Source organism: Pagrus major, chromosome 17 (assembly GCF_040436345.1).
Source record: "Pagrus major chromosome 17, Pma_NU_1.0".
Classification (NCBI taxonomy): domain Eukaryota; kingdom Metazoa; phylum Chordata; class Actinopteri; order Spariformes; family Sparidae; genus Pagrus; species Pagrus major.
The window spans coordinates 26,081,791-26,107,683 of record NC_133231.1 but is presented as its reverse complement, the minus strand read 5'-3'; the positions used below and the strand labels follow the sequence as shown (position 1 = coordinate 26,107,683).

At 43.2% G+C, this 25,893-nt stretch overlaps 1 protein-coding gene across 1 annotated transcript; it reads left to right on the top strand.

The window, feature by feature from the left end:
• Positions 1-334: 334 nt before the first annotated feature.
• On the top strand, positions 335-25,107 carry nr2f5 (nuclear receptor subfamily 2, group F, member 5). The gene is made up of 5 exons (XM_073485062.1): positions 335-596; positions 743-1,518; positions 13,984-14,264; positions 17,462-17,708; positions 22,881-25,107. The coding sequence occupies exons 2-5, from the start codon at positions 1,152-1,154 to the stop codon at positions 23,198-23,200; spliced, it is 1,215 nt and encodes a 404-aa protein (XP_073341163.1). The 5' UTR covers positions 335-596; positions 743-1,151; the 3' UTR covers positions 23,201-25,107.
• Positions 25,108-25,893: the final 786 nt, after the last annotated feature.

Genomic DNA, 25,893 nt, shown 5'->3' with positions numbered 1-25,893 from the left:
CTGTGGACGTAGAAGATGCACAATGTTTAATTTTCTGATGTAAAACACTTAAAAGTATCACAACAACCGCTCCTGTCAGTCAAACCCATCCTAATCAACCGCCGTCCAATCACAACGCTCCTTACTTTTTAACAGACTTTTGGGACCAATCACGGCCGGCCCTTCTTCCTTCACCGCTCCCGCTGAGGGGAGGGGTTACGACCTTATTTGGCGGTTGTGACCTTATATGGAGCGCCGCCAGGGGGGCAGCCGCCGTACGAGGCAGCCTGCTTGTGACACTTTCCCCAAATTGTAGCTTTGACTCTCGGAGGTGGGACGGACAGTCGGAGGGAGAAGCGAAAACACTCGAGCGGGCAAAGATTTGCTCTCTCTGTTTTAATCTCTCCTCCACAGACGGTCACTGAAGGATAATATCGAGGCTGTGTGGCGGGTAAATAAATATCGCGCACGCTGACGTCGCGATCCAGAAGCTTCACCGCTGCGCGCAAAGAACAAGAGGAACAAGGATCTCCGACTCCTCGGGACTGCGCCTTGCACTGATTCCGAGAGCTTTTCTGGGGACTAAATAAATGATCCACTGAGTGACACGAAATGTGGTCAGTATTAAATCAAGCTTGACATTCAAGAGGCAGAATTCATCTTGAGTGAATTTAAATGCAGCGTTGAGCGTGGGGCAGAGCGGACTGAGAGGCGAAACACTGCTGTCTGTTGATATTCCGTGTAAATTTGCCCCCTTTTTCAGAATCTTAAAGGCAGCTCAGAAGTAAGATCTCGTCGTGTTTCCACAGCCTGCACGCTGACTTACTGGACTGACTTTTCCAAGAGGTTACACTCTGAGGAACAACGTGTTTATGGATTGCTGCGCAGCGAGGAACACCGGGAGTTGTAGGCTACGCGCTTCTGCATCGATCATGTTGATACCTCGCTGTTGCTGTAAACTTTGATAGATGTTTACAGTCAGAACTCACTAATACAGATCAGCGATTTAAACACATCAGCTCAGATACGCTCAGATTGACCTCTGGAGGAAGTGGGAAGCGCCTTTTCGCCCTCCCTCGGTTTTTCTCCCCAAGACGTCAGGACGGATCTGTATCAGTGAGTCGGACTCTCCTTCTGTGATTTAAACAAAGACCAAAGTGTTTGGGGATAGCATGGCAATGGTAGTAAGCCAGTGGCCAGAGAACATTTCGGCAGATCCGGGGTCTCAGCTCCAGATTTGCAGCCAGGAGCCCGGCGGGGCACCGGGGACTCCCAACGGTTCCACACCGGGGAACGATGCACTTTCCGGGGACAAGATCCCCAACGTGGACTGCATGGTGTGCGGGGACAAGTCCAGTGGGAAGCATTACGGTCAGTTCACCTGCGAGGGATGCAAAAGCTTCTTTAAGCGCTCGGTGAGGCGGAACCTCTCGTACACCTGCCGGGGGAACCGAGACTGTCCCATCGACCAGCACCACCGGAACCAGTGTCAGTACTGTCGGCTGAAGAAGTGCCTCAAAGTCGGCATGAGGAGAGAAGGTAAGGCCACGGAGCTGTGCTCTGTAGATGTCTGATGGATGTCAGTGTCACAGACATTTGTTTATTAATCGTATTTCTGTGCGTAAAGTTGTGCGTAATGTTGTTCCGTCTGAAATATCAATCTTAACAGGCCGTTAAGTCTGGAGCTCAGCCGTAAAAGATTTTACTGTTTTTTTTAAACAAGTGACTAACTCTTCACATTGGCTGGGGCTCTTGTTCCCGAAGCCGTTTCTCTTATTTTATTGCTTTTCTTCAGATGTTTTCAGCAAAGTCTAAAAAGTCAGATCTCATTTGTGGCAAAAGAGAATTAAATGTGAGGTGGAAATATATTTCACAACTGACAGATCTTCTCTTTAAAATAAAACCAAACATGACCCTCTTGTGTCAAACTTTAAAAAAAAAAGTACCAGTGAGGGATTCTGCGCGTAAAATCCATTCCGTGCTGCCTGTTGATCCATCAGTTGTGTTATTCGCCACATTCACTGTTGTTATGGGTAAATAATCAGTCACCACCTGCGGCTACACAATCCTTATTTCACATTCATTTACCAAATCTAAACCATTCACCCTGGTGCGCTCTGTTCAGTGAAATCCCTCCTTTGTCCCTCTGCTTTAATTATGCTGTTTGCTCACCGACACCCAGAGCCGCCATAAGAGGATGCCGCTACATTTGTTGTATTGTGTTGGATTAACAACGGGTCAGTTAGTGCCAAAGAGGAGCGGTGGAAACGTGTTGGAGAGCGCTTCCCTCAGCGGCGACATCCCATTCATGGGCGCAGCGATGGCGCATATTTTAAAATGTGAACCGAACGCATCCAAAAGTTTCTTTCTCTGAACATCTGTGTTGGCAGCGTCACTCACAGGTTCAGTTTTTGTGTGTGTGTTTGTGCACTTTTCCCTCCAGCCATTAACTCATCATTTATGGAACATTCTTGATTTAAAAGGCGACAGTTTTTTACGATTCACTGTTTAATTTAGGAAAATTAATGGAAACCAATTAACTATGAGACGCGCGTAAAATGCTTTAATTGTCTTGTGAGTGCAAAAAAAAAGTGCGTTTCTGAGCCTTCTATGAAGATGTCACACGTCGCTTCTTTTATTTCCCCTCTCAGAGGACAGAATAGGGTCAACAGCATCATCCCAGAGAGTCTTGCTCATGGACACTTCGGCAGGGGATGTTTAAGGACATACAGTCTCCACAACGACCCCGCCGCCCTTTGTTCTCAGGCTGAGCCAAATGTAAATACACAGACGGTGGAAATACCCGTCCTCCTCAGAGCCTGAGATGAGATGATCCCTGAAGGGTTCCCGTTAGTGCGCTACTATGCCTGTCTGAGTGTGTGTGTGTGTGTGTGTGTGTGTGTGTGTGTGTGTGTGCACTGTAGACACAGTCTTACCTCATGTAAAACACCCGCAAGCCACAGTGACTCGGCCGCGCTCCTTTCCGATTGAATGAACGCGAGGAAATCGCCTGACGCGTCTTTACTGCAAAAAATGTCCATCTGACTTAAGATGTAAACTAAAATTTTCACACTCAAACAGGCGAAAATGTAAAAAATATCTCATTCCATTTGTCTTATTTAGACTCAAACACCTGAAAAGTTATTTTACAACTTTACACTTTGACTTTTTTTGATGGTAAAGTTCCTGTCTACTAATAAATGTTTAGTTAAATAATAAAAATGTATTTCGGTGCTCATCTCACAGAGGGATGTTCATGAGACATAAAACAGATGTCTGCCTTTAGAATGACAAGGAATTAATCCTGTTATTTATATTATATAACATCATGGTGCACTGATGAGCTGCAGAGAAGTCTCCACTGCAAAAATATTATTCGTAAAAAGCAATTCCATCTCCTGATGTGATCAAAAATAAGTAAATAATTGTTGAACTTTGTTTCAGATTAATTTCAGATTCCAGAAGTTTCTTAATTATTTTAATAAATCCAGAAAATATCAGCTGACTGAAGGAAATTCTCCAGAATGAAGTGAGATTAAAGAGTAAATTATGTCAAATTATTTTAAAAGAAAATCATATTTCACCCCTGAAGTTGACATTTTTTGCAGTGCTGGCTTATAGTTGTGTTAAAGGCTTAAATGTGGAGCAGGTCAACTTACACTGGCTGAGCTCATCTGCTGGTGCATTTGAGGTCGGCGGGATTAAACGGTGTCCTCAAATCCTCTTTGTCGCTGACTTCTGTTTATCTGATCATTTGTCTACTTAAGACCATTTTTGTAAAGGCACATGCGCCGTCCGAAAACCTATGTGACCATTTGGGAAAAGTGGAGAATTAGAGACCAGAGAGAAGTGCCATAAATAATTAAATAGTGTTTAAATGAGCGGCTGACAAACATGTGAGCATAATTAATTATAAATAATATGCATCCGCATCTTAAAGTTAGGAACCACAGACTTCGTTTTCAGTTTAATTAATCGCAACTCTCGTTGATTTTTACGAGACAGAAATCACAACACAGAAATATTTGAATCATGAATATTTCAAACAAATCCCGCCATCATTATTTTATTCCAACATCGTCAGTAAATTCAACAGCGCCGCATTCTTGGATGCAAAGATAGAGGGTGTCAACCGAAAAGTGGCCCTGCTGTTAGAGCACACAGCCGCTATCGTCCTCCCCAGAGGTCATACATAAGTCATGCTTTACTCTGCATTATTCAACAGGTTCACCTAAGGTTGTCAAGGGGACGCATTTTCTCAGTTATGATCCCGGTGAAATATGCATTCGATATTTCCTTTCTCCGTGTCTTACGATATTCAAAAAAGTTACTGAGATGATGCTGTCAACAAAAAGCAGATCCAGATGACTCACAAGTGAAAATGGAGTTTGTGGAGCTGGAAGAGTTTGGCATGCTTTTTAATTATTTAGAGGCCTTTTTGCTTACTTTAAAATGTTCTCCATGAAGCATGTGGGTCATAATGTAATTCCCTTTTTGACAAAGTCAGAGGGAAAGTGTTGGATGGAACAGGTTGTCGTCATAATTGTATGCGTGTCAACCGGTTTTGGTCACAAATGACTTAAAGATTATGTTTTTGGAAAATCAGAGCGCTGTTAGTGATTAACTTCGTGTGATTCAACTGTAGCTCCAACATTTCCTCAAAGAGAAAACCAGCTCGAGAAAATTTTTGTTTCACTGATAAAATAATTAGAGCGTTGTTTAATATCACCAACGCCGCTGCCTGACTTCTGTTTAGACTAAATTAATATTTAGCTTCCTGAGACGACACGCTGAAACTTTCATGAGTACACTGTGTCATTTTCAGAACTTATTTCAAGTGAGTGTTTCTTTTTTTTGCCCCCCCTAAGGGGACGTTTGACCTCTTTCTGCAGACTGCTGTCTAGAACATAATATCATTTGTAGAGGAGACTTTTATCCAGAGCACCTTTCAGCGCCATGACAGCAAACCTTTCTGCGCTGGCCTCAGTGGGAGTCAAACCCCTGAAACCTTGGCAGCGTTGGTGTCATTGTCTCACCACGCAGCTACACAGAACCTCCGCTTGTTTCTCTGTCAGCGCCGTTTCTGGGCTGAATGGGAAAGCGGGGCGGCAGAGAGAATCAGCCTGACAGCTCCTTTTGAGCTGGAGTGAATGTTTTAATTTTGAATCAGCCCACAAGGACGAGCCAGCCGACTTCTCTGAGAAACACACGTTTGCTGTGCCGATGAATGCATGCATACACGATGTAATGTCGTCTTGTCTGTTGAGTGTGTCTTGAGTCACACACCTGGGCAGCTGTGAATCCACGCAGACAAGTAGAGCGGAGCGATAGCAAATAGTCTCAACATCCATGGGATGTGTAATACTCACATTCAACACGCGTAGTGGGAAGGCTGCTGCCTCCTCTGACCCATATTGCTCTCTGACAAATACCAACAGCAGCTGAAAATATAGGTCAACCAAAACTAAAACATTAATAACAGACAGGCTCAAGTCAAAGTCCAAATGTGTGAACCTCAGTGAGTAAATATCCTCACCGGTGCACTAAAGTCTAACAGACGGCGTGTATTGACTAATCCATACTCCGCAGTGGGCTTGTAACAGCCAGCAATTTAGCACCAAAACACAGCAGTCTGGCCTCCTTCGGCTCTGAAAACCTTTACTTATCCCTGTAATTTAGCTATTGACAATTTCAAACACTTAACCCCTGTCACCACACTCATAGGCTGAGTCATTATCCGAGGAAAATGGCTCCCATTGACATATCGCTCAGTAGTGGCCAGCCTCCATTAAAGCGCTCTGAGGCTAACTTTAATATTACATGAAGGCATGTGGATGAATGAGGCGTTTTTTTAAAGCATTTGGACACATGAGGAAGCTGGATGTCACAATATACCACATGATGACCTCTTTCCTATACAGGCTATGCGTCTTTTCTACACATCCCACTAATGTGACAAAAGTAAACCTAACGTGACCTTCTCAGGTGCCTACCGACTGACTCTGGACTGTTTTGCTTGTGACTCAAGTGGCTCAACCTGTTTTTTTTGTGTCACTCGGGTCACTTGTGACGACACGCAGAATTTGTCAGGAACATTTAACCCCCCTAACAAGGCTCCTCCTTCAGTCTGCCACACATGCACTCTCTGACATAGCACTGTGGGGAAGCCGTGCACATTTATATTTTAAGGGATTTAGCTGATGATCTTATCTGTGGTCTCTTGAGTGGAGTTAGTTGTGACTGTAGTGGATGAAGAAGAGGCAGAAGAAGCCACGATGCATCAGAAACAGCTGCGACAAACATGCTTTTTGTCTCCAATAGTTTTGTATTCACATTTTTTATAAATATAGGAGGTTTTCCTCTTGTAATATGATGAACGTTCCTCTCTGACCACTGTTATTTAATTATTGAAGAGTCATTTCCCCCCTAAAACAAAAATCACATTTCCCCTCTTGAATCCTTGTAGCTTCCAGCCACATGCAGTGGTTTTGGTTTTATTCGATTTAGGGCCGCGACTAATGATTATTTTCATTTTCAATCAATCTGCAGATTATTTTCAGTTAAATGATTCATATTTTAGTCTAGTTTAGTCTTCAAATTGCTTCTTTTGTCCAACCAACATTCAAAACCCAAAGACTCTTCATTTACTGTCATAAGTGATAAAGAAACGCAGAAAATCTTTACAGTTTAGAAGCTGGAACCAGCAAATGTTTGACGTTTTTTCTTAAACAAATGATTGAAACAATTAATTAATTGTCATATAATATGCAACATTTCTGCCTTAAAGTCTCCAAAAATGACTCGACCTTTATTGTATATTTTGTTGAGTTGAGCACTTACATTGTGCCAAATGTTAGCACCAATTTTCAAAGAAAAGAAGACGAACAGGACTGAACGTAACGTCAATAAAAACATCAAACTTTAAAACTTTATCTTTACCTCACATGGTGGTTGTTTTAATAATGAAGACATCAACTCCCATGATCCCACGCTACTCACGTCTTTTGTTTTGCTTTGATTGAGAGACCCCTAGCGGCAGAAACTACATAGAGAGAGAATTTGTTCTTGTCAGATGGAAACACCTTGAAATAGCATCACGTCAGAGGCAGATATTTTCCATTTTTCAATTTTCTATGAGTGCATGGCTAGATAGCACTACTGGGAAAAGTGGGAATACATGTTTTGGGTGACCTGGCCCTTTTTAACTGTATTGCCAGTCTTACCAGAAAAAAACACTGGGTAAAGAGAAGGTAACTCCAGCACTAAAACTGGTTTAAAAAGCTCATATCATTCAAATAATAGTCCCCATTTTTACTGCATGATGATTGTATCACAAGCTGACAAGTTACAAATGAAGACAGGCAGCTGAGAGCTGTTTAAAAGAGCACACACGCACAGCGTGACACATAAATGACATGGACTTACTCCTGCTGTGACCCACTGTGTGGTAAATAAAGAGGAGGCGGGGGGGGTGCAAGTGTAAATAAGGACGGAGTGAATCAGAGTCCCTGAGTTGAATTAGGATTACTAATTAATGCAGGAACTGCTTCATCAAAGTCCTGAGTGAGAGAGCGACTGAGGCATCCACACGGCAAAGCCACCGAACCTCCTCACGCAAACCTCCCCTGCCCTCCACGTCTCTGTCTCTCTCTGTCTGTGTCACTGTTCTCCCTCCCCAGCTCCAGCACTGCCTCCGGTTTTTCTTGCTGCACTCTCGTTCTGTTGTGTATCTGGCGTCGGCTGCGTACCTCTGTGCTTTCATGTTCGACAGACACTCGACTGGGGACACAGTCAGTCCTCTTTCATATGTTTGCAGATGGCTTGTTCTCAATAATTTCTAAGTAGATGTGAAGAGAGGGAGTAAATAACCTTTCTGCTGTGCGCCATCTTTTTTTAATGGTGGTGTTTCTCTTCAGTAGGGTGCAACAGTTACATTCTAGCCGCCCGACAAATATTCATTACTTCACCCTGCGTTTAAAACGAGCAATTAAAGGACATATTCTGCTCATTTTCAGGGTTCATAATTTTATTTCGGGCCACTACTAGAATAGGTTTACATGCTTTAATCCTCAAACAACACATGAGTTTTCTCATACTATCTGAAACGCTCTGTTTTAGCTCCCGTCTCTTTAAGCCCCGCCTCCCGAATACCTAGTCTCCTTTGATTGGTCAGCTCACACATGCCTGAGACAGCATTGCTAACAACAACAGAGCAGCTGTGCTAATTCAATTCTTGCATGCCAAACTAGCCGCTAGGGATGAATTTAGACAAATATGTGACACGGTGACAGTAGTGTGATGTCACAAAGTTAAAGAATTTCGAGGCGGGGCTACTGACGAGGCGTTTCAGGAGCACTGTTTTCTGTGGGAAAGAAGAGCTCTCATTGGTGTGGACTTTTTACGTGCACAAGAACCTATAAAACACTGAAGGAAAGAAAAAAAGTGAAAAAGCACATTAGGTCTCCTTTAATGCTACATTTACAAGCTAGTGCTAACACATTACAACAGCATTGTATTTTTTGACCACTTGGCGGCAGCAGGAACAGCTGTAGATGCCACACTGACATAGTATCCCCTTAAAAAGTTGCTGTGGTGAACCTCTTGGCTGTTAACACATCCAGCTTTTGTTTTGACCCCACTCCTGTGGGAAATCTCTGACTCTTTAGCTGCTAAATGCTCCAATATGTTCACCAGCTTGAGTTGGATGATAGTTGTCTTGTCATGTGATCCATTGTGAATGTAAAACATATTGATTATAGCAGCTTTAATGGAAAAAATGTGTTGAAGTGATGGACTGGATGTGAGAACGTTATAGATTTTATTTTATCTGGCAGCACAAAGTGTTTCTGTAGAGTAAACAGAAGAAGAACATTGTTTGCTCTTGCACAATAGCCCACAATGAAATGATGGACCATGGACTTCCTCTTGTGTCTTTTTCATATCAAAAAGTACACTTAACATTCAGACAACAAACGCTTCTTTGTTATTTGACAAAAGCAGAAACCAATCTAGCGTTGGAGAAAAAAGGGGTTGTCAGTTTGATATTAAAACGTGTATTTTTCAGTGTGATGACCCCTAAAGCAGTGTTAACCAACCACAAGAAAGCATCACAGGAACTGATTGTTGTTTTCTTAAACATGAGAATTTCAGAATAAAAGCATACCAGCAAAATGAGCGTAGCACCAAGTAATCACCCGGTATTCAGACGACACATCACTGTGTTTGTCAGTCTCTTTCTCTCTTTATCTCCAACTCTCTCCTGGTTTACACATTAGCTCCTCACCCCTCCTATCTGACTCTCTTTGGGAGCTTTGACCTGCTGCAGAGCACTGACCTGCAAGTCAAAGTTCAGGGCCAAAATAAAACCACGACAGCCACATGGAGGCACTCTGCCACAGTGACCTCTGAGCAGGATTACACCCATGTACATTGACCCACACAGACACAGACTGTATACGAGACTGTATGTGTCATGTCATGTTCACATTACACTTAAAGTATATACATTATATTACAACATTTGTAATCGTGAATACACTGGATGTTTAAGAGCGGTCAGTACATTTCCAGCTGTCTTTGTGGCGACTAAATTAGGTGTTTTAAGTCAAAATATGATCTTTTCCGAACACTAACCAAGTGTTGTTTGTGCCTCAACCCAACCAGACCTCAAGCACAGAGTTGTCATGACATAAAATTGAAAACTAAACATAAAGAAACACAAAGTGGCAACTTTAAAGAAATGTATACTGTGGTTTGCAGAAGCATATATTGCCAAAAATTAAGATTAAACTGCTTTTTTCAGCTGTACAATCATGCGTCTGATTGCAGAATTTGTTAATTAATGCACTCTCTCTCTCTCTCTCTCATACACAAACACACACTTACACACTCACACACAAGTCCACGCTCAGCTCTGGCAAGATGTGACGTGAAGACGCGGGTTCACGCGAGGTAACGTGTTTATATTTTTCGCTCGCCAGTGGAAGCTTTGGAAAATGGAAAAGCTACTTAATAAACGCAACTGTTGGATTGAGCCGAATCTATAATGCGTCTGTGTTGCCCTGGCACCGTGACCTTTTAGTCCAAATGTTGATAGGCCTTAATTGTATTTAGCTGCTGTAATTCCACTAACAGTCTGACCCAGAGGCTAATCCAGGGCAGCCAGGCAGCGAACTGTGCACTCTGCCAGCTGCCATTTGCTGAAGTGGCATTTCGAAAGTCGCAGCTGAAATGTCCCGTGGTACCTCTGTTCGCATGCACTTCTCCCCATCTGCCTCGTTCTTGTGCCGTCGTTTAATGCTACACAGGATGCCGTTTTGTTGTCTTTTTTTAGTGCTCTTAATTTGGTATCAGAGTCGCTTAGAATTAAGTTTTTAAGCTTTGATTCTCATCTTCCTGTCGGATGATAAACTGTCATTTACATTAAGCTAAGCCACCAATTAAAAAGCAGGAAACAGCTTATGGCAGGGACTCGAATCTGACTTTATACTCCCATCCCCCCTTTTATTCTCCATCTCTGTCCCTGACCCGCGCTTCCCTTTTTCATCCTCAGGCATCTGTTTCTCTCTAATGTCATTTCTGTCTCTCTGGCTCTCTCGCTGCCCTTCTCTATGTCAAGATCCCACATCTCTCTGTCTCTACACTTGTCTGTCTTTCCCTCTATTCCTTTGGACCTTTCCACAATCATCACTCTCCCTCCCCTTTTCGTCTTTCTCTCCGCTCCTCTGTCTCGTCAGCCAGCTGTAGGCGAGGAAAAACAGAGAGCGATGTGTCTCCGTCAGAGGCACTCAAGTGCTCTGCCTCTCAGCCACGAGTGACCCCCCACAATGAGGCTTTTGAAAAGTCAAGGGGATCAAGTAGATTCTCCACCATCCGCAGGATTAAACACTAATCGATGTGAGGGCAAATTAATAGCCATGAGTTTCACGTATCAGAGACATGAAAGGCAGCAGAGTGGTGGAATTTGTGAAGCTTCGTCGAATTTGATAAATTCTGGAACAAAGTGTTTCACAACTTGTTCAGTGCATTAGTGAAAAGCCCAAAAGAAGGAGAAACCAGGTTGTTCATCCGTGTAGCCAGGAACAGATTTTTATTTATTTATTTTTTTTTTCCCTTTTTAAGATGAAATGCAGGGCAGAGTGACAGTTTTAGGTTGCCGGTGTGCTCTGACTTAGATATGGACAGTCAGGGAAGTGGCTTTCGAGACTGTCCTCTGAGGAACGGTCAGAATCAGCCCTTTCAGGAAGCGGCAGTACAAATTATGACTTTTGTACAACGTGAGCAAAGAAGGAATTTAGGTGCTGTCATAACAAAGAGGAGGAGGTCAGGGGGGACTCTCTCAGAAAGGACCCTCCCCATGCCCACTCCGTAATGGAGTGTAGCACAGGGCAACAGCAACCTTTGCAACGAACTCCAGCAGAAACAGGAACTGTTGTACCTTTTCGTAACCATGGCTCATACCTGCCAACCTCAAAAATATTTCCAAACCAATGCGGGGTTGTGGGGGTCCAACCCCATCAAAATGTGAGATCAGGGACTGTGTTTCCTGCATTCTGGTGGCATTTAAAGAATGAAAATGGCAAAATAATACGTAAAATGCAACAATGTTTTAACTTGAACTTGCAAAATCTGGCATAAAGTGATATTTATAATTTTTCATTTGTTCCGCTGTCCTACAGCCTCATGATGGGGCTTGATACAGTGCGACCCCTGTGATGGACAGTTATTCACTCTGATGTTTATGAGCTGCATGTTTTTGCAACAGTCCCTGTGAATATGCAACACTTTACAGTAAACTGAACACATCTTCCATTTTCCTGACTGGAGAAGTATTTTTTGAATCTTAAGTAGAGGTATTCGCACAGAACTTACACTTTGTAAGAAGTGGCTTTCATGTGGTCAGTAAATCAGTAAGTCCGCCTTGGTTGGAGGGTTTTATAACTCTTCCAGTTCAGGCTAATTGGTTTGAGGGGGGCACTAAGTGTGACGATCCCTCAACGTGGATGTGGAAATGGGAGTGGAAGTGGAAAGGGAATAGGGGCTGGTTAAAGCAAGTCCCAGCGAGTCCTCCCAACAGAACAGGGGAGACAGTGGTTCATTTCAAGGATAATCATGACCATGACTGCTCTGTAACCTTAACCACAAGATTATTATTGAAACCACAACAACAAAGGTCCCTGAAACCTCAACTAGGTACTTATTTTAACCCAAACCACAATGTTTTCATGAACCCTGACCGAGACATTTCTGCGCCTCAAGTTATGCAAACCTGTTCTAAATGGCAGCAAACAACACACTATGCTGTTTAATTTGGAGGACCTGTTGAGTTTCACAAACTTGCACCACTGTATGTTTATTCAGTCTTCCAGTTCACACTCAAAGCGACCAAAAAAACATGTCTGACCAGGTAATCTTTGTGTAAGATTGCACTGCCGAGCTCTGGGACTACTTTCACCCCCGCTGCTCAAAGCGGTGTTTTATTTTCTTCGGTTTGTGAAATCCAGCAGCGACAGACACGTGTGGCTAATCTGACAGCCGTCCTTTCGCAAAAGCAAGACAAGAGCGCGAGTGACGAGGAATGTCCCATTGTGCAACGTCTTTGTGACATGCAACACCTCTTCATAGCTCAGCCGAGCGAGACTGCGCTGTTTGCCAAAGGAGACCGCATTCTTTTCCGGGAACACGGGTTGACACAAGTTCGCAGGGAGAACTAATAGTTTGAGGTCAACACCTTTTGTGCGGAGGTATTTTTTTCTGCTCAGAGGACTGGCTAGAATTAAAGGCATTTTTATAACGCTCGTGAGTGATTTGACCTCTCGTTTTTCAGACGTGCCACGGTGCGTTCAATTGACACAGCTGCTGTGTGTGTGTGAGGCGACAGGTGATGCACAGTTGAAAAGCATTTTCCGAACCCCTCCTTCTCCCTTTTCTCCTCCCCCCTCCTCTCTCCACCTGTCTCTTTATGTAAACCACCACTCTCTATCTGAAGCCTCATCTCAGGCTACATTCAAACATATTGAACTCTGCACCTTTCCCGTCCTCTCCCCTTCCCCCCTGCCCTCAATCTCCCTGCTCTCAACTTATCACCTCTCACTCTCTCCTCCTTCACCTTATCTCACCGTTTCGCCCTTTTACCTAATTTTTTCCCTCACACGTGGCCCCCCTCTGCATTTCCATTGCCTCTCTCTCCTCTCTGTGTAACAGTAGATGGAGTTATTAGTCAGACAGTGGGGATGACTGAACAGGTGTTTTCCAAATGGGCCTTTGAGCGCTCGCCGCATCATCATCGCTCCACGGGGGGGGGGTTGGGCATTTGTGTGTGTGTGTGTGTGTACCAGCGCTTGGCCTCTGCGTGCCCTTTTCGCCTCAGGCTGAGCCATTTGCCAGTGGAGGGAGGGGGGGGGGGGGATGTTACCGTATGTATTCATGTGTGGTGTGTGCATGTGTCCACGCCTATGCGGGTGCATAACATATGTAGGTGTGAAGAAGTGTTATATCTCTACCAGCTGCTGCTTGTCATTACTCATTGATGCACAACAGCAGTGCAGAATGGCCTTGGCCTGGCCACTTTCCACCCGCTCCGCTGAAAAGACGAGCGCTGCTGACATATTTAAGAGTCGGAGAAATGTTCCCGTCTCCACACTTTTCGCCCCCTTTGACCCCATTCTGCAAAACCCCCCGCCCGACACATTTGACATGCCCAATTTCACTCTTTTTATTCTGTCTTCGTCTCCTCTCCCTTCTGCAAATCTTTTAGGTTTCACTTCACTTTACACGCAGGCTGTGCCGAGGCTGTTTGGATGCAGACCAGCTTTAGGTGTTTATGCCTCCTAAATCATGAACATGTACTAACAACCTGATGACAGATCTTTACCGTCTGCTAAAAGTAGTCGGCTGGACTGAGATGAAGACATCCGCAAAGAGGAAAAAATAAATGTTGTGTATGAGTGGATTAAAAGATTTGTGGGCTGAATTCTCATCTTCATCTGTTTTGTTTTCCTTCAGCTGTACAACGAGGACGTACATCGAACTCTCAGAGCAGCCCGGGACAGTACCTGACCAATGGCACCGACCCGTACAACGGCCAGCCCTACCTGTCTGGCTTCATTTCTCTGTTGCTGCGTGCCGAGCCCTACCCCACATCTCGCTACGGGGCCCAGTGCATGCAGGGAAACAACCTGATGGGCATCGAGAACATCTGCGAGCTGGCGGCCAGGCTGCTCTTCAGTGCGGTGGAGTGGGCCAAGAACATCCCTTTCTTCCCTGACCTGCAGCTCATGGATCAGGTGAGTCCGACATTTTTATGACTGACTAGAGCTTAAGAACGTAGAAGGGAACTTAAGTGCATTATGATGCTGTTGCAACGATGTGCTTCTAGGAGACTCAGTACTCGGTACTCAATCAGTGTAAGCTTAAAGAAACTTAAAGGTTTAAAGCTAATTGATAAATAAAACGACTTCCTGGAGTCTCCACATCAAAGACAGAGCCAGGCTTGGTGTTTCCCCATGTCTCCATTCGTTGTGCTAAGCTAAGCTAATTAGCTGCTGCCTGTCGCTTCATATTGAGCATACAGCCTTGAATGGTATCGACTTTATCTCCTAATGGTACGTACCCACAGGATCAATGGTTCCTACACTTCCCATTTATTGTCCATGTGAGCAGCCTTGCAATGCATTCTGGGGCTTTGTGTTGCCTGCTCCCCATTTGCATAAAGTTAAGGATAAGGCTACTTTATGCAAATCAGAGGTGCCCAGTGCCACTCGCTAAAGTGAAGACAAATTCTGCAGCTTACTCCTCACCTAAAATGTCTACAGAAACACATTTCAGTGAACTGTTTTTGGTAACATAGGTGAAGGTTTCTAAACAAGCCGCCATGTTGGTCCAGTTTGAAATCCCAGAGCAGATCGGGTATAGCCAGGGAGTGTTTGCAAGGGTGATAGTCAAGCATCCAATGCTGGGAACCAAATGCCCAAAAACACTCGCGTGGATTTAAAAAAAGAAATAATCAAATTGTACTGAATATACTTAGAGAGAGAGAATTGGCTTTGACCTAAAATGTACAAACTTTCATCAGCATAATATACCGACCCAAACATTTGCATCATGTTAACATTTTTTGCCATTTTATTATTTCTTTATATCACGTCTGCTTTTATTGGAAATATAAAAAATACAGAGCCAGTAAAAAAAAAAGATTTGAGCCATAAACACACTGTTGCACTTAATAAAAACCAAAGTAAAGCTGTAATCCAATGAAAGACGGCAGAATAAACAGATTCTTTATGACATCTCACCCACTGCTTGCACTTTGAAAAAAGAAAAAGTAGTTTTTTTCTTTTCCTTTCTTCATATTTGTTAAGGATCACTCAGTGGCATATAAAAAGAAATCCGCTCTGTTATTATTCAGTGAAGGCAGAAACAGGCGCTCGGGACATTCAATATGAACAGACCTGACATCAATCCTGCACGTGTAGATTTATACCAGCTGTAAAGTCTTGGCACGGAGTAAGTCTGACCTATAAATATTCACATGCACCTTGGGCAGGCATATTCATCACAAACATGTCGAGCGGCACCATATCATTAATATATCATTAATGTCATGTCAACATGTGGAATATATCTGTCCTCTCTCTCTCTCAGTAAGTGCTCCAGTATCGTACCGTTAGCTCCATGTTTTCTATAAACTCACTTTTGGTGTCTTTTACGATTCTTTTCAGCCGGCTATAAAAAGACTCGTCTTACGTCTCGTATCAACACGTGTCTTGTAACTTTACTGCATCTAAATCTGACAGTATGCGTCGAGGTTATGGGCGGACAAAATAATGTAAACACTTTAAAGAAGAGAACTTGTCACTTGTAGTAAATAACTTTTATTGTAAACACTGCTAGTAGGCAGCGTTCGGTGTCATGCCGGGCCATGTCGGCCACCTGTGTGTATCCGTATCCTTGTTGAATAGCTTCAGCTTGTGCCTGCTGCTCCTCGAATATAAAAATCATGATTTTTTTAACAGTTGTTTCTCTTGAAACATTCAATTATTTTGCAGTTCTTTGACGTACGATCTGTAATTTTTGCACAGATGGTTTTGGAGCTCCTTTTATTCCGTGTAAGAAAATACATAATGCTAATTGTCTTTGAAGTCATTATGACCCTGTTTACCTGTGAAATTGTTAATTCCTTCAACTCCTTTTCTATGATGTTTTATTACATTATTTTGTCAAACTATACTGGATATTAAAGGAAAAGTTCACCCAAAAATGAAAAGGCAGACATTAACTACTCACACTCGTGCTGATGGAGTTTCGTAGTCCACAAAACATTTCTGGAGCTTCACAGCAAAACAGCGTTGCATCATTCTCCTAAACAACTGAAGTAGATAGGGACTTATATTAAAATGTAAAAAAAAAATTTTAAAAATAAAAAGAACATGGTGATATTAAAACTGATATCTTCATCATAGCTGCTGAGCTAAAAGTGTTAGCGCTCACCCCGTCTGACAAGTTAGACCACGTTTCCATTTCCGTCGGCGTGAGAGTGAGTAGATCGTGTCTGAATTTTCACTTTTGGGTGAATTTTTCCTTTATGATCACTGTTTCCACATCACATATTAAAAACATATTTCTACCTTTCATAACACAGCTTGTCACATCCTCTAGTAAACTTTATGACCTTTTAAAAGTAACAATAAACACTTATCACGTTGATTCGTCCTTACAATCGGTTTCTGACAGGCGCTCTCTGTGAACTTTATGTGCCTGCTTCCTCCTGTGGGGAGGAGGGGTGGATGATGCATCGATGAATGAATATATCACTTGTTGGGATGAATTTGTGTATGAATGACGCTCCTGTCCTGTGTGTACACTGGTTTGTTCCTGATAATGTGACCTAATTCCGACCATCTCCAAAGGTGGCTTGGATTACTCGATGTTCAAAACATCTCATGTCCTTTTTACACTTTGAAATTAATTTGTATTTGTGCTATTTAATTACAATTTGACTCACGTTAATGAACCGTGGAAGTCTGCTGTACTGTAACTAGAAAGCACTTGAAGAGCTGCAACGATAAGTCGATCAAAACTAATTGAATTTCCCAGTTGTGATAATTGATTAATCGCTTGTGTTATTTTTCAAGCGAAAATGTCAAACATTTGCTGGTTTCTTAAATATATAGGACAGTAAATCTGTCTTTGGGTTCTGGACTGTTGGTTGGACAAGCAAACAATTTTAAGATGTTACTTTGGGAAATTGTGATGACCATTTTTCACAATTTCTGTGCACAAAACGATTAATCGATATGAAAATAATTGTCTGCTGCAGCTCGAACTGGAAGTGTGCAAACCTTGAATGATTCTCAAACATTTTTAAACATCATTCCTATTAGATGCATTGTAAGTAAATTGATTTGACCCGAAGCACAGATATTCTGCTGAGTGACCATAACTTCCTTCCCTTAATAACCACTCTGTGCTATCTGCTTTCCAGGTGGCTTTGTTGCGCATGTCATGGAGCGAGCTCTTCGTCCTCAACGCCGCCCAGTGCTCCATGCCGCTTCACGTGGCCCCTCTGTTGGCGGCGGCCGGCCTGCACGCGTCGCCCATGTCGGCGGAGCGAGTGGTGGCCTTCATGGACCACATCCGCGTCTTCCAGGAGCAGGTGGAGAAGCTGAAAGCGCTGCAGGTCGACACGGCCGAATACTCCTGCCTCAAGTCCATCGTGCTCTTCACTTCCGGTGAGTTTGAATTAAGCAGGTGTGCCATATAAACAGCGGGGGAAACTGCGTGAGATACCGATGGTGTCAGAAACAGCATGTTGAAGAAGGATTTAACTGGCTGAAAGTGGTGGAAAGTTTAAAAATTATTTGAAATTCACGACCCCAAAAATGTCAAATCTGTGGTATCAGGGGTTTGGATCTTCATGCAAATCTACCCATACAGCCATTCTTATGAATTGTATATGTTATGGATACATTTGCAGATTGAATGTTAGATAACTCAGGTTTACAGTAATATTACGACCAAATATCACAATATCATTGGCAATAGTCAAAGCTCCTTTAAAAAAGAAAAAAACAAGAACAAAATCTCAGGATTTTGTGGAGAATTTAAGGATGCAAATGATGTCACAGGAGAAAATGTAGTTAGAAAAAACTGCAAAGGCAAATGAGACAGTTCGTAGTAAAATTAAGTTTAAGACCAGCATTATTATGAGTCGAATTTTGGTATAATAAATCAAATATGGTTCCAAACAAGAGATCGAACATCAAAGTTCTTCAATAGCATAAAGCTCCTTTCACTCGATCTTTCCACTCTACACAAACTCAAGCCCAAAGAGGATTATGGGTAGATCCTTGTCAACCAAAACATCACCTTTCTCCTGTAAGTAACTTTACTATTGCTTAGGCAGACGGGGAGGTATTAGCGGGCGTGTGAGCTGACTTCCACTGGCACAGGAACATTTTGTTAATTGGTTTATTCATGTCAGGGACACTTAATCGCAGGGTATCAACGTACATGTAAACAGCTTAACCTGAGTAAGAGTACTAGCCAAAGGCTGGGTTATTCTGTGACCTGACGAGACCTGGTGGTAGATACATGTCGGCTTCTATTTAGCCACTGGAATAAAGACTTTTGGATATGTATTGAAATACATTTTGAAATAGACAGTGAAAGCATACAGCCAATCAAACAAATGTAAAAACTCAAACTCTCTCGAACACTACTCGGAGTATTAGTTACTTTTTAACTGTTGATGTTTAATGCATCATCAATAGCAGGCGTTCAATCAAAGAACGCTTTGATTGAACGCCAAAAACTGACTTAATTACAGTAATTAGAGTAGATGTACTTGGCTTCTTCCACCCCTGCAATCAGAGTTTCCACTTTGTCATTCTATGCTTGTGCACTATTGAACATTATAACATAGGCAGCAGAAATCTCTAAATAAATTTGTTAGAGCTGAAGTAGACAGTTGTAGAGAAAGATATTTGATTATTGAGTCTCATTCCCAGCCAGGTGGCCAACCCACAGCGTAGGTGTTTGACAGCCTGAGACTCAATCATCAACTATCTTCCTCCAGGAGTGTCTGCTTCTGCTTTAATAAGGCTTTAATGCAAAAAATAAGTTTTAAAATCCATCAGTACTGCAGCCTGTGAGAAAACATAAAGAACATTTACATTTAACACACAGATGAAACCAGCTATGTTGCATAACAATGTGTAAAAATCGAGCTAATTATTCTGTAAATAAGCCGCTAGAGCTTCATTTCTGAAAGTGTCTGACTACAGTAGGACACACAGACCAAGAGAAACTTGATGGTTAACTTTAAAAAAGGAAGCACTCAGATGTTCTCACTGCCAAGAAACATTTCTTCATTCTGCTGTGTTGCAATCCAGTTCGCAGCTGACAGACAAATGAACCCGGCTTCAGTTGTACTTAACCCGCAACCTTTTCACCTCCGCTGAGCCTGACCGAGACGTGACCTCTAATGCTGCAGCAGATATTGTCTCATTGGCTCCATATGTAAATGCTGCAGCTCCAGTCCTCCCCGGTAGTCAGTCATGGTCTCTGCCCTCCATGAATTTGACTGTAATGTGATCGCTCTCTCATACTGTAAAAGGTCGCCGTTGACCCCGTGAGTACCTGCCTGTGCCTCACATGAATCATTTTTTCGTTGTATTTAACCGTAAGCTTTTACCTACTTATTTGTCTTTATGCTGTTTGCTGAGCTGTATTTTAATTTCCTCCCTTTGTTTACAACACTTTGGAGGAAAACTTACAGATAAGTACATTACTGCTCCATGTACATCACATCTATCAAAAAAACATAGTTTAAATAGAGAGAGATACATTATTTCTATAGATGCAACTCTTTCTTTGTCACATTTAATCATGATCTCTTGGGCCACTCTCTTGGCTCAGTAGAAAATACTCAGCGGGATTTTTTTCTAACATAAATTTGTCTTTTTTTATGACTCGTCCAAAGCTCTTTAAAAAAAAAACTAGAGGCCTAACACCCTGAATGCGTTGAACTCCCCACGAAGCTGCAGACGAGATTAAATCAAAATATAATGGTTTTACATCTTGAGGAAACCCATGGGAAGAGGCATTGTTTTGATACCCCTTGTGTACAAACCCCGTTGAGGTTTATCCCAACAGTCACCGGGCTCCAGTGCCAGCCAAAATACTGTCACATCTGGGATACTTCACGGAGAGATCATGCTTTGTGACCCAGGGGGAAACGGATGGCGAAGAAGCCAACACTGAGATGTCTCTTGTCTGTGTTTTTTTTCTTGCATTTTCCCTCTTTTCTCCCTTGCACGGCCTGTCAGATTCACTCTGCGTGTACCCGGCGTCTCGCTTCCATGTATGTGGGTGGCTGTGGATCCACCTCTCCCCTTCTCTTCCTCGCTTTCATCAGCCATCTCTCCTTCATGATCCCATCTATTATTGAAACCAGTCATCCACCCCTCCTCCCTATACGCTCCCCAAACCCAACCCCAGGCCCAGCCCAGGCCCCGGGACCCCTGCCCCCACCGCGGGAGCTGAATTATGTATGGTGGGATCCAGTGAGACGGAGGATTCGCCACAGCCCCGACCATGACCTACATAACCCCTGTAGCCCTGAGCATCCCATGTGACTTCCCAGTGTGCGGGCAGATGTACCCACATGTATACACACACAAAAAAAACTGCAAGTCTTGGCCAAAAAGAAGACAATACAGTTAGTGAAACGTGCAGACATTAGCGCAGAAGTTTGAATTTAATAGAGGGGGACATGCACACACGCACACACTCGATAGACCCGTTAATAAACCTGACTCCTGCAGACCTGGTACGATGAGCTAACAAACTCAGACAAACACCAATCGTCTCTCACCTCCCTCTGAGTCCCCTCCCCTGTGAAGCCCAGTCCCATCAAGCCACATCAGAGAACGGGCATCACAGTCCTGCCACCCTGATCCCTCACCCCCACTAACCCGGTGTGTGCCCAAGGATCAGACAAAAGAACATGGCGCTTGGCGTGGAAGGGCGCCCACAGAGCTGTCGCTTCGGCACGCGAAGTGGTCTCAGTCACATAGACAGCTTTGCTAATCCTGAACAGGCAGTGAGTGCCTTGTCACGCAGGACCCAAAATGGCGGCCAGACAAAAAAAAAAGTCCATCTGCCCCCCAGAGTGGAGGAAAATACAGCCAGAGTGGGAGCAATTACTCACTCAGAATGATGAGAATAGTGGCCGCTGGGGGTGGGGAGCGGTTGACACACTCAATTAAAATATGAGGTGAATTACATTTTTTTGTTGTGTGGCGCTGAGGCCCAGCAGGGCAGGGTTTACACAGGGGACAGATCAAAGTGTGAGGTGACAAAGGGGACCTACAATGCAAGGTGACAGGTTAAAACGTACGGGCCAGTGCTTTTAGACTAAAAGACTGTGCTGGAGAAGAAATTGCCCTCATCGAAAACCTGTCCTCCAAATGAGGGTTCATTCAGGGGGCAGAGTCCCAGCGCTCTCCCCCCGCATGTACAGTACGTGGCATAGTAAAGTAAAATGTGTCTTTGTTTTCAGTTCACACATCTCTGACCTCCTTTGCTAAATCCCCCGTGCTCTCCCCTGCACACGGAGGGTGTGAAAAGTATCGCGCGCAGTGTTACACACTCTCTCTCGGCTGTGCGAGACTCTCGCCAAGGCGGGGGCCGACAGGAGGGGAGGTGTGAGGAGGCGGGAGGCTGAACATGACCTCCAGCTGCGGGGAAAGGGAACGCTGTAGTGTGCTGTGAACACAGACCACAGGGGTGAAGCCGATACATATCTCCACAGTGACAACCTCGATTTCCTCAAGTTTGAGCAAGATTTCTCTGGCTTGAGGAATTTGAGACGGGGGAAGAAAAAAAAACTGTCAGCGCTTGATTCCATTTTATTTCCCCCCTGTGTCATCTTCTCATTTATCTCTTTCGATCAGCTCGTGCAGCATCAGGTCAAGGATTCGCATCGAGCCACCCACTCTGAGGTTAAATTCTTGCACAATCTGAGCTATCAGACTACACAATATCAACCTAATCACGGGTCACTGGGAACAAAAATAAACGTCAGACAATTAAAGTTTGTCATACGTCCCATGCAGTGTGTCAGAGTGTATGACGCTTCACAGGGCCTCAATGGAAAGATTACCAAATGTTTTTTCTCTCTCTCGGCAAATTTGACGACATCTTTAATGCGCTCTGTGAGTCGGTTGTTGACATTATTGATCCCACAAGTCGGCCTCTTCTGGTGCCATTTTCACAATCATGTGCATCATGAAGGACCACAAGCTGTGACTCCTCAAAATGATGTCTTCACTGTAACTTTGGTTGACTAACTAAAATCTGTTTGTGGTTCAATCATCTGAATGTAAAGACGAGCTGAAATGAAGTCTTGTGTCTCAGTGCTCTTATCTCTTGTTACACGCTAAATATGTTTATAAAATTATAGTTTTTGTAAATTTTTATAACAAAATCTCTATTTTCTCTTCCTGTAAAGCATAAAACAGAAGCAGCTACATAAATTTATCCCAGTGTGATTTGCGATTACTAGCTAACCCACCCATCATACAAAACCACACTTGCCCAGGGGTCTTATTCATAAAGATGTTCTTAGACTTAAACTCAAACTTGAAGATAATTTCAGACCGTGGTTTGGGTTAACCCTAACCTTAACCCTGCCTGTGTTATACTTAAGATCAAACTTTATAAACGAGGCCCCAGAGCAATATCTGTGTTTCAGCTGGCAAAAACTTTGTTTACATTCCCAAAGAAAGTCATGAAGAGATTAGTTTTTGTTCGTATTTTGCAGATTCTCTTTACTGTCTTGCAGGGATAATATATGTTCAACTGATTAAACCTCTTTATATTCTCTTCTTTCCGTCTAGATGCTATGGGTCTGTCAGACGTTGCCCACGTGGAGAGCATCCAGGAGAAGTCCCAATGCGCCCTGGAGGAGTACGTAAGGAACCAGTACCCCAGCCAGCCGAACCGCTTCGGACGTCTCCTCCTCCGCCTGCCCTCCCTGCGCATCGTCTCCTCCCCGGTCATTGAGCAGCTGTTTTTCGTTCGCCTGGTGGGAAAGACGCCCATCGAGACACTGCTGCGCGACATGCTGCTCTCGGGCTCCAGCTACAACTGGCCTTACATGCCCGCCGTGCAGCGCGAGCGGCCCATCTCCCTCCACTACAACGAGAACGGGCCCTGAGGCGGAGAGAAGCTGCGGGACAAAATTCAGGCTGAACGTCCATCTGACCAGTCGTCCATCCCTCCCTCTATCCCTTCATTCTCTGCGTCAGAGGAAGCTCACCATTCCACTTAAAAACTCAAACTCGACAATATCATCCGTTACCGTCCCGGTTACACAAGCCAGCCAATCATTCACCACGAGACTCGGTGGCCCCTCGGCCGATGGTTCAGTCTACATTTGAGATGCGGCACGAGATGGACAGGTTGGTAGAACGGGTTATTGCGCAGTTCACCAGCAGGTCTGTTGGACTCACTTCAGATGTCAAGTCTCAAACCCCATGAAAACGGGGGCAGCAAAAGACAAAACAGTCGCTTTATTGGTGGTGCTACGCCTACATTTACAGAGGCCGTGTACAAGCATCCCAGTATGGTGAATACTGAGCAAGGGCTTTGCCTATGGGACTCTACAATCAGGAGCACAAGGCCCGCTGTATATTTACCAATTTTTGAAAAAGAACGCCAGAAGCCATTAAAAAAGAAAAAAGAAAAGACAAATGCCAAAATGTCTTGGACTTTTGCAGATGACATGTTTTAATGTGTGTGTTTGTATTAGCACTGTTTATATGGAGAGAAAACTCATGATTGTGTCCATATGTACAGTATATTGTTGATTCATAGGCATCTATAGCATATTAGGGTTCAATGGGAAAAGCTCAGGTTCAACGGGTGGGAAGACAGACGGACGGACGGACAGACAGACAGACAGACAGACAGACAGACAGACAGACATGCCAATATCAGTACAAGAGCAAGAAGACAAACCCAGCAAAATCTACACTTATCAGCAGCCTGTGCCAAAGCTGAAAAATGCATATTGTTTGGATATTTTTGTGGTAGTGTTGGTGATGAAAATTTAATGTTTGGTTTGTCCTTAATTTGACTATATACTTGTTTTTGGGTCTCAGGGGGAGAACAGGAGTTTGTAAAAAAAAAAAGAAAAAAGAAAATACAAATGAAAGCTTAGGCACTTGCATTGTGAACCTGTCAGATCCTACACTTATTCACTCCTGTAAAATCACAGCACTGGTAGATTCTTGCTACCCTTACGCCATTCGATCGATCTACCTTTTTACTTATTCAAAAGGGCCGATTAAAACTCCAAACATGTTGGTATCACAGGAGTGACACGACTCATCCGTTATTGTTTTATAGTCATGATTGTCAATTTTGGACCTTTTGAACTGGGGGGGGATCATTTTGCAAAACTAGCTGTACTTGCCTTAGAACAAAGATTTTGTCACTGAGCATTTATCCTATGACTGTGCCATAATCTCTCGTTACCTGTTATAACAGGTATTATGTCCTGTCAGGGGAGGAAATGAACTCGCATGATGTAAAAATGATAAAGGTTGCTTAGAAAAGTGATGCAAAATCGAGATTTTTAATGCTTTAACATCATCAGCACCTTCATTTTTTTAGACCTCATGCGAGCTTTTTTCCTCTTCCTGATGATATTGTCGTGTAGGGAAAACCCCCTCGACTCATGTCATTTGAGCTTATCGTACCGATACCGTAGAGAAAAGTATCACTAACCTCTGAAAACCTCAGTCTATGTTACAATATTATCCCAGTTGGACTTATGACTGTGACTTAGCTTAGGACTATTTTAAGTTGTTTTTTTTGTTTTTTTTCTTCCACTCGGTGGAAGTAAGTTTGTTTTGACGACCTGTCTCACATTTTCCAACATGGCACTGTGGTATCAACATCGAGTATTGGTATTGGAAAAGCCATCTGGGACCTTAGAAATCTGCCTGTTGATAAAGGAATTCACAGAAAGTTTCTATGAGTTTGTTTTTATCCCCTCTACTTTTGTTTGGAAATATGGATTATCCATTAATTGAAATAAAATTCTGTTGTTCACAGAAAGTTTTCTGCTGTCTTTTACTGTCGTATAATTAGAACAGTACAGAAGTGTGTCACGCAATGTGTAAACATCTTTAGTTTGGTTATTGGCTCAAACTATTCTTAATATTTTTAACATTTATACAGTTTAAGCAAAACAAGAAATATGTTGGAGTAGAGTCATTTTATTTGATCAAAAAAAATATTTTACTTAAAGCAACATTATGTAGAATTTGTGCAATTTGGTGCCCCCCACAGTTTCTGAGTGCAACGACACTGTCGTAAATACAATTTCCAGGTCTGTAACAATTTGTCAGACGTAATGTAGGTGCTGACTACAAACAAAACTCATTACATCATAACAATGTTATGTGTTGAAGTAAACATGTATGTAACGCTGTGATCCTGCCCTCTCACTGAAGTTACATAGTGCAGAAACAAGTGACAGAGACACCATTCACCCCATTACAAGACCCTACCAAAATAACTGCTGTTATTTAACGGTAAATAAGTTGCATAATGTTTCTTTAGATAATAAGATCCTTTTTTGTAACCAGAAACGCGTCTCGCTCTGAAATCTCATTGCTTCATCTAGATTATCAAAATCAGTTAAATATCCGGCCATGACTTTAGAAATAAATTCTTGATTGCAGTTCCTCCAACTCCTCTCTCCAACTCTGACTCCTGTTTCCACCCTCGTCTTCCTGCAACAACTCACAGCTCAAGAGTCGTTGACTGTCCCAGACGAGATAATCAGCCTTTGGAGCTGATGTTTCTCATCACAGATCTGTTTCCTCTCCGCTGGTGAAG

What these genes read in the sequence shown, in the direction of transcription:
- nr2f5 (XM_073485062.1), top strand. Translation starts at nt 1,152, where the DNA reads ATGGCAATGGTAGTAAGCCAGTGGCCAGAGAACATTTCGGCAGATCCG. An exon ending in AGTCGGCATGAGGAGAGAAG is followed by an intron (nt 1,519 to 13,983) that starts GTAAGGCCACGG and finishes GTTTTCCTTCAG; the next exon opens with CTGTACAACGAGGACGTACA. An exon ending in ACCTGCAGCTCATGGATCAG is followed by an intron (nt 14,265 to 17,461) that starts GTGAGTCCGACA and finishes TCTGCTTTCCAG; the next exon opens with GTGGCTTTGTTGCGCATGTC.